Genomic DNA, 9,699 nt, shown 5'->3' on the forward strand with positions numbered 1-9,699 from the left:
ACAGGATTAAATAGCAAATCTGTCCCTACACCTATTATTAAGACAACTAAGTTGTATCAAGATGACTCTCATCTCTTTGACAAACCAGCCTCTTATAGGAGGTTGGTAGGTAGGCTCTTATACTTAACAAATACCAGGTCTGCCATTAGTTTTTATGTCCAACAATTAAGTCAGTTTATGGCCAATCCTACTGAGAATCACCATAAAGCTTTATGCAGGGTTCTAAGGTACATCAAAGGAAATCCTGGACAAGGTCTTTTCTACTTTATATCTTCTCCTATTTACTTGAAAGTCTTCAGTGACTCTGACTGGGCAGCCTGCATTGACTCTAGGAAGTCCATAAGTGGTTGTTGTGCCTTCTTGGATAATTCTCATGTTCTATTTTTTTTAGTTATTTCCATTTTTTGACTGTTAATTGTGTAACAAGTTACCTATATTTTAGGTGTATAAATAGGATGATGTAAATGCCTTTCATTCATTGATTCAAATTCAATAAAATAAAAAAGGCAATGAGGTATTTTTTTCATTCAAAATCACTATACTACTGATGATATGGTTATTATTATTAATAATATTCAATAAAAAAATATTTGTTATATCATTCAATTCAATTTTATTATTTTAAATTATTCGATATAAATCATTTATACTTTTGTATTGTACTAATTCGACTTTAATAAAAGAAATATGAAATCACTAGTGCAGATATGGTTGGGAAGTAAGTTCTACATCGCCTACCTCATTGTCTCGGGAATGATTTAAATACCTGTTGGGCTACTCCTTCATTCCAATTGGTTTTGAGATGAAGCCTTAACATGATATCAGAGCTAGAGCCCAATTTCTTTCCGGTTGTCATGACCAAAAGATGTCATTTAGTTATGGGTCAAAGGTAACCCTTCGCCTGGTCCAGACCTACCTCATTGTCTCGGGAATAGTTTAAATACATGTTGGGTTACTCCTCTCATTGCCAATTGATTTTGAGATGAAACCTTAACATGATATCAGAGCTAGAGCCAAATTTCTTTCTGGTTGTCATGAGCCAAAATATGTCTTTTAGTTATGAGGTCAAAGGTAACCATTCATCTGGTCCGGGCCTACCTCATTGTCTCGGGAATGATTTAAATATCTGTTAGGCTACTGCTCTCATTGTCAATTGGTTTTGAGATGGAACTTTAACGAATATATGGATATAATGCTACTTTCTTCTTTTAAATTATGGATCAAGTCCATTGTTCAATAAAATGAATCACTATGTAGATTCATTCAATGAACAAAATTAAAGAAAACTTGTATATTTTTTAAAGCTAAATTTCTCAGAAAAAAAATATTCCCAAAAATTTATGTGTTGACTTTATTCTTTACATTTTGCTGAATTACATAAATCACCGTAAACTCAAAATAGTAGTTTTTTTTATGATCTTCAAGATAATTATTTCATCTTTTATCTTTTATCTTTCGTCTCTCCTCTTCAGTCTTTCAATTTTCGTCTTCCATGCTTATACAACCGAGTTTTCATCTTTTTTAAAAAAAAAAATTTTGACGTTACTTCAAATTAAGTTGTTTCTTTTCTACATGCCATTATCAGTCACTATGTTAAGATGTTATTGCCTCAAAAATGATTTAACATTCTCTCCATTAATGGATAGAGAAGTACTTTAAAAAACAAAGAGAAATATAACTTTCAATGATACGTTTATCCTTTTAATTGTAATTAAATTACACTTTTGCCACTAAAAATAAGTATAAAAACATGTATTTGTCTCTCCATTAATAGAGAAAATCCTTATTCCTCATAAATCACCCCATCAGTGATTGTATTGCAACGAGTACTAGGTTTTACGAATGTTGGTAAATTAAGTGCAGATTCCTACTCCATCGGTCCATCTTGTCAACATATATGCCATTTTTTAAGGCATCCACATAAATATTTGGTATTACTTCTAAACCATGAAACATATCTCATCCACACTTTAATCTATGTGACATGTACAATATTAATTTGGAAAAATTATTTGTCAACCTTTTTGACATGATCCTAACAATAAATATCCCCATAAGAAACCTTACTTGCTTCGTTTTACAAAATATATGGAAAATAATTATCTTTTCTATTTTTTTAAATATTACCATGTTTCAAAATTGCTTAACTTTATACAGGGCCCAAAATTTTATCTTAGTGCACCAAATAATATCCTTAATTAAGCTGCTCATTGTCATTGCCAAAAGATCACAATTTTAATATCCTTACATGTATGCAACCATGGATAATACATAGTTGAGCAACATTAATAGATTGAAAAGCAATCAAGCATAAAACCACAGAAAATAAAATCCTAGCTAATAAAACACTTCCAAATCCCACACTAAAACATAGTTTATTGTGCCATGCATCTTCATTGCATGTACTAGAACTAGTTATAGTTTTAAACCTCCAAAAGAAACTCCTTATCTTGCTCCAACCTCTCCATAGCCCCAGGCTCCAAAGTTAGTTCCACATCAATGCTCCTCCCACCACTCTTCCCAGGATACAAATAAATCATTCCATCAAACTTGTTATTAGTTCCACTCCTCACATTCTCAGGCTTTCCCCATCCAAAATCAATATCATAAACCTTAAACCTTGGTGAGCTTCCAACTGCAACACAATTCACCCCAGCATCTTTGAATTCAAAAATCTTTGGTGAACTTTCCCACTCTTTGTTACGCTCATCAATAGCCTTAGCATCATGTGCTTCAATCGCTTTCTGGATCAATGAGGCACCGAATTGTGATGGTTGGGCTAGTAATAGCCCAGCCGCGGTGACAGTGAATATTGCTTGGATAAGATTTCCAAAGTATGTTTCTGGCATTGGTGGGTTTATTCGTTTTCGACAATCGACGAACACGGTAAATACAGTGTAGTCTTCTGGCTTCAAGTTACGTGCAATGGTTACACGATGCCAAATATGAGTAGAGAGAGTTTGAAATGTAGAAAATGGTTTTGAATCGTTTGATGAAAGATTTTCGTTGATCGTTGACTTTATCTTGTCAATGGTTGACTCGGAGAACTTAAAGATCTTCTCCCTAAGTATGGGCTTAGCCTTTGCATCACCATTGGGCTTATCATTTAGTATAGGCACAGGCTTTGCATCACCATTCAACTCTTCATTGAGTGTCGACTCGGGCTTTACATCACCATTGGGTTTCTCATTGAGTATGAGATCAGGCTTTGCAACACCATTAGGCTTCTCATTGAGTATGGGCTCGGGCTTTACATCACCACTGGGTTGAAGTTTGATCTCGGGGAGGGAGAGGTCAAGCTTCACGCACGTGTTTCGGGCCTTGGTCCGGTCAAGGAAGGGTGAAGCTGATGTGGAGGGTGCGCCACTACAGATATTGGCCCATGAGCTCATGAATTGCCATGTGGAGGTCCCATCAAGGACAGCGTGGTTGAATGCGCACCCCATTGCAAGCCCATCTTTCAGCTTGGTTAACTGTTGGCAAAACCAGATTGCAATCAAATGAGAACCCATGAAGAAGAAGAAAAAAAGAAGAAAATAAATCATAGGACAAAAATAAAAGAGGGTGAGTGAGTGTGATAGGTGCACAAAAATGTAGTGGTACTGCAACAACTTTGTAAACCAATTAATTTACTTTAAGACTCACGTACTTCTCATAAATTGTCACCCTATCTTGTAACGAAAAAAAATACTCACAATGTACCACAGAAACACATTTTTGTCCTTATATCTAAACAAAATTACATAGCTAATAAAAAATTATAATTCAAGCATCTTATGTCTTATAACGAAGTATATCCTATGCAAGCATTTATTCACTTTATTTCTTGTTCTCATTTAAGCTACATTCAAATGAACATGACTGTAGTTAGTCTTAATCCACTGTGATCTCTAATTTACATCTCATTTATGAACTACAATGATAAACCACTTTCATAGATATTTAGTTGTGGTGGATTGGTGGTAGAGGATCAATTGCATATGATCTTAGCCACTGAAAATTAATTTTGTATGATTAAATATTAAAGACAAATTTGAGATGTTCATTGTGAATCATTGGATTAACACAAACTGCACATGTATTTCATTTCAGAACTGCCATGGATCTGATAACGATGAGAGAGGAAATACAGCAAAAGATGCTTTGGATCTATTTCTTTGTTAGTATTTTTGAAAAGGTTCAATACAGCAAAGAGGCTTTGAATCAAATTGAAGGTAAAGAATAAAAAAAAGGGTTTTTGATGATTATGTTCTTTTCTTTCTAAGGGAAAATAACAAAAAACAGGAAAAAGTTAAACAGACAAACACTACAAGTTTTTGGAAGATTGGGAAAGGAAAATGGGTGATCTCTTAAAATTAGATCTCACACAAATAAGCAAACTTATGCTACCAAAAAAAGAAATATTAGCAACCTTCCCTCTACTTTGTATTTTATCTAACATAACACCACTTTATGATTTACTACTACTTCTCATTACTCACTAGATTTAATTAACATTAGGAAAAGGAAAACTTTGAAGCTGAAAGTTGACCCTTTTGGCTAAAATTTCCAAATTCCAACATTTAAAAACCTAATAAATAAAGGGCATGAAACTAAATGAACATGCACATTTGTTCAAACCAAATTACCTGAATTGCTAGCAAGGGCCTATGCATGCCTTCCAAATTCAACACTCCACTGTAAGGTATCAGTTCCTTCAAGATCTTAGTACTCTCAGCCACAGTTAGATCTGCTACGCCAATCTCATCAGAAATTATTGCCTCAGTAACTTCCACACCTTGCATGTCATCATCATATTCCACTCTGAATACTCCTTCCTCATCTTTCCCTATGTGACCAGCTAGTTGGTGAAACTCTTCTAGGACCACACTAAGCCCTTCTTTCACTTTCTTAACCATTCCTTCAAAGTCACCATCCCCTTTGTAAAAAAGTAGCTTTTGGTTGTAGTAAAAAGCTAAATATGGAAGATCAAAAGTGACCAATTGATACTCTTTCCTACCAATTTTCTTATCAGGTTTCACATGGCTTTTGCCTGTGATTTTTAGGTTAAGGGATTCCTCCTTCTTCACCACCTCATCTGCCATTGTTCAAGAAAATGCTGTAACAAGAAAAAACCTTAAAGGGATGGTACAGATTAAAAAGAATAAATGTTAAAGGAAATGTGATGGGTTTTATGTGTAAGAGTTGAGAAGATTCTTATAGAACAATTTTTGTGAGTGTTGTTGAGCAGCATTTATGGAATTCATGGGTGCAGTTGTTACCAATTAATGGTCCTTACTACGTTAGTTTTGGTAGGAGGCGATTAAAGAGATTGCATGGAGAAATGTTACTTGCATGGGTACATTTTTTATAGTTCTTTTACTCAGTCAAAGTTTACATATGTCATATTTTGCCACATCTTTATATTTAAATTGAATTAATCTTCAATAATTAATCAAGAAACAATTTTAGTGCACACATAAAGAAATGTCATATTTTGAACTCAAAAAAATATCAAATAGTACTTAACTAGAAGAATGATTTGAGATAATATTTGTAGAGTTCTGGAGTATTTATCATAGAAGAATGTTTCACCATATATGAAGATGAAGTAAATTTATTAAAGTACAAATGGAGTAAGTATATTACATACATTTAGTATGAGTGACTGACAACACTGTAACATTTTTTTGTTATATAGTGTAAGATCTTATATAAACGTTTCTATGCTAATGAGTGTTTTAAGGTTACCAATTCAACAATAAAAAATATTGAATTAAAAAGCTTAGTTTTTTAAATCTTAATATATTTAAATACATCATTTGTTAATGTAATTTTTTTTATATTAGTTTCCCGCTAAAGTACCGGTTAGTATTCCCTTGTGCAAATAAGTTATACAGATATCTCTATTCTTTTAGCTGAACATCATATTTTCAGAACTAATATTTATGGTGGGAGTAAGTGTCAAAATAAATGGCCTGAAAGTTTGCGTAGGCTTTTTTTATCAATAAAGAATTAATCTATATGATTGTATTTCCCATTAAGAATCACCTCAAAAAATCGAACCTTGGTTTTGGGCTTGTAAAATAGCATAGAATTATAAATATAATTATTGAATGATAATAGAGATTTAAAAAAGTTTGATCAGAACTTAAAATTGTAATACAACAAAAAAACCTTCCACAACAAAAGATAAGGCATAGAGGGACTATCTCAACAGAAAATATTAACGATACTCTAAAATATGTTGAATTTTTTAAATATCGGGGTTTTAAATAGAAAATAATTGTTACTGGTCTAAGATTTTTTTATATGATTGATCTGTTAATTATTATTATATCTTAAATAAAAATAATATATTAATTGTATGAAAAGCCTTAACTGATAATGCACTGATAATAAACCTAAAAAAGCACATTTAAGCTCTATTTTGTAAGGGGGCAAAATAAGTAAAGTTGAGCAGTTATGATATTTTGAATGTGTGTATTAATTATTATTCATTCTTAAATAAAAATAATGAATGATATTCAGACTCTATAAAAACATTATACTAATAATATATAGATAATAAATCTTAATGAAACACTTTTAAACTCAATTTCTAAAGGGACAAAGTAAATGTAGTATGATCTTATTCCCCATTTGATTGATGACAAGAAAGTTTGAAGATAAAAGTATATGAGAAAAAGAATAGAAAAGGGAAATATAAAAGAAATATAGTTAGTTTTTGTATTGTTTAGTTTTAAAAGAAAAAATATAGAAATTTTGTTTTTTCTCGCTAACCTCTCTCCATTTACTAATGGATAAAATATTCACTGCTGGTCCACCACTTTTTTTCTCTCTCTTCTCATCAAACTCTCTTCACTCTTGCAATACTAGTTTTTAGCTTCTTTCCTCTATTTCTCCTTCTTTCAATGATACTAAAGGAAGTATTAAAGAGGAGTTATGATATTTTGACCAGTGCATGTTAAATGTCCTAAAGATGTTGGAGTTAGTCAAACTTTTATGTTATTACTTTATATGTCAATATGTTATGATTAATAGAAATAACTATATTTAAGTTAAAAAATTATTAAATAAGTGTTTTTTTAACTAATCATAATCACTAGCATAGAAGATGTACTCCTAATTATACTTTAGCATTGATGCTCAAAAGCCTTGACCATTATGATATACAATTATTAATAGTCTTTTATGTTGTGTTCATGGATATTTTAAGATTCAAGTTTTCATTTAAAATTAATTAGATAATCTGATTTATTAAAATTAAACAATATACATATTTGTAAGGTAGTTTTTGTTTTATTTTGGATTCCTAAACTAATGTTCAGAAACACACAATCAAACCACAGTTTATTAATTGGATTTAATACTGACAATATAAGTGTTTTTACATTATTAGGTAAATCATTCATTATTCATATATTAACTATTATTGACTTTCGAACTAAAATAATATAAATGGTGAATAATGTGTTGACAATATAAATTTTTTTATACTAACTTTGCATAAATTTTAAACTCTTATTAATTTTAATCAGATGGGTTATAAATATATAAAAAAATCATGAAATAGTTGGATAAATCTATGGGCTTACCAATGTTTGACGTAAAAAAGATGGTAGTTATTTACATTTCAATCATTGTACATAAATTTCATATGAAGTATATATTAATTTATGTACTTGTGAGCCTAGACCACCTAATAAATATTCCTACTTCCATTTTAATGGGCCAGCTTTAACTTAAACATAGCTTTTTCATTGCCAATTAAAACCATGTACCTACACGCCGTCAATTCTGTTAGGCATATGTGATCCAATTTCATATAGTCTTGATGAAAGAATAATGGCAATGTTGATTTCCATACCTAATTATTTCACTAACGGTGATGATTTCTTTTTCAGACAAGGTGATAATTTATTCATGAAACTTCCTAAAAAAGAGTCAGTTGATAGTATGGAACGTACCCAAGCAAAAAAGAAGTTATCTTAATTGAATTAACTAAGACCCTATTAAATCTTTATGATGATTAAAATATTAATAGTTCAATTTTTGGGAGACACATTTATTAGGAGGAACCGTCACATACTCACTCAAAGTTACGCACTCAAAAGTGGATTAGTTCCATACGCAAAAAGGTAAGAGAATATTTTAGTAGTACAAAAAAATAATTCAATTCCTTCCATTTTTTTTATGATTTATATTTTTTATTTAATTTCAATTTATTTGATTATAATTAACTATCATAATATTGATATAGAAATTATACTCAGCATACTTGAGGTTTATCAAAATGATACGCACACTCTTTCTAGTTTTAAGTTTTCTATTAGAATAGCACCCATATAACACAAATTCGTTTAAAAATGATAAGTTTTGGTTTTTATTTCTCATTTCCATCTCCTCATAAAGAATATGCTACAATTTTTCATTAGTTTTTAATGGCGTAGAGGGCAAAATAATTGAGTATAAATACAATTTGACTAAAAATTCAAAATAAGATAGGCCAACTCATTTTTAACTCAATGAGATGCAAATCTATAACCCACTTGTAGTTTTGTATTTGTTTGGAGTGTTTATCCAGATAAAAAAAATATAGGAAGCAAAAGATAGAGATTACCTGTCTCATTTTCCTGTCCCGATTATAATGAAAAAACGACACTAAATTAAAAAGAAAAATTCTAAAAATATAAAATAATATATTTATAATACTTGGAAAAAGTTTATTGGTTAAGGATATAGAAACACACCCATTTTATTATTAGCATCAATGGATTTCTCTCCTAATATATAATTTCTAAATACATGTCTTCTTCTTATTATTAGCATCAATGGTATCCTCTAGTTAGACTGAAAACAAATCATTTTTTAATGTTATATACACTTGGAAGTGGACCAAACCCATTTTTCATGGCCTTGTTTATTATTGTTGTTAGTCTTATCATATTATATTTACTATCATGTATGAGGGGATAGATTAAAAAAATCTTTGGTATTCTGTTATAAATGCCATGTATTAATCTATTATTAATAGCGTTTAAATTATTTACACTTTCAATACATTATTCATTATTGATTTTTATTACTTTTGTCTAATAGCTAATTATTGTTAATAAATTAATGATGAATAATTTGTTGATAGCATAAAAGACACCTACACTATTAATATATACATATTAAATCTTTATTAATATTAAATGAACATGTATAGACTAATATTATATATATATAGGATATTCTATAATTTTGCATTTAGTATATAAGTGAACCTAACCTAAATATGATGAAGAAAGATTTTTTAAAGATTTTTTTAGGACATGAGGACATGAGAATATAAAATTTTGAGATAAAGAATCCCGGTTGGGTTGGGTTGAGTAGTACCTACATTTTTTAGTTAGGTTATGAAGTTTCCTTCTGTACGAAACATGCCCAATGCCACTCCTTGGTTCACCGACTAAATGATAGACTTTGCTATCATCACGTCCAAACATTGAATTCTTCTTGAAGGAGCCAACCACACAGCATATTCCAAAATAGTGTGCCACATTCTTCTCTCTTTTTCTCCTTTATTTAATTCCAAAATATTTAAGCAGCATTGTGATCTGTGAGTTAACTGTTTGCGGAATTATTTTTTTCGAACAAAAAGTGAATTTCTCCAATTCAATTCTAAAAAATAAGAGTTCAATTTTTGTGTGAAATAATTATTTTCTCTAAAAT

At 30.5% G+C, this 9,699-nt stretch overlaps 1 protein-coding gene and 1 long non-coding RNA gene across 5 annotated transcripts; both read right to left on the minus strand.

Annotated features, from left to right (window-relative positions):
* LOC109352243 lies at positions 711-1,085 on the minus strand. The gene is made up of 2 exons (XR_002108345.1): positions 945-1,085; positions 711-766 (listed from the first exon to the last, which is right to left on the minus strand). It is a non-coding gene; the product is annotated as an uncharacterized LOC109352243 (long non-coding RNA).
* LOC109352240 (BAHD acyltransferase DCR-like) lies at positions 2,365-5,157 on the minus strand. 4 transcript variants are annotated; one of them, XM_019594132.1, is made up of 3 exons: positions 4,629-5,157; positions 3,183-3,473; positions 2,365-3,140 (listed from the first exon to the last, which is right to left on the minus strand). In XM_019594132.1, exons 1-3 carry the CDS (start codon positions 5,082-5,084, stop codon positions 2,424-2,426), a joined length of 1,464 nt encoding a protein of 487 aa, XP_019449677.1. In that variant the 5' UTR covers positions 5,085-5,157; the 3' UTR covers positions 2,365-2,423. The 4 variants fall into 4 exon arrangements, with proteins under 4 accessions (XP_019449677.1, XP_019449678.1, XP_019449679.1 ...); XM_019594133.1 differs by having other exon boundaries at positions 2,365-3,079; positions 3,164-3,473; XM_019594134.1 differs by having other exon boundaries at positions 2,365-3,076; positions 3,203-3,473; positions 4,629-5,156.

The sequence above is a fragment of the Lupinus angustifolius genome, chromosome LG07 (assembly GCF_001865875.1).
Source record: "Lupinus angustifolius cultivar Tanjil chromosome LG07, LupAngTanjil_v1.0, whole genome shotgun sequence".
NCBI classification, from domain to species: domain Eukaryota; kingdom Viridiplantae; phylum Streptophyta; class Magnoliopsida; order Fabales; family Fabaceae; genus Lupinus; species Lupinus angustifolius.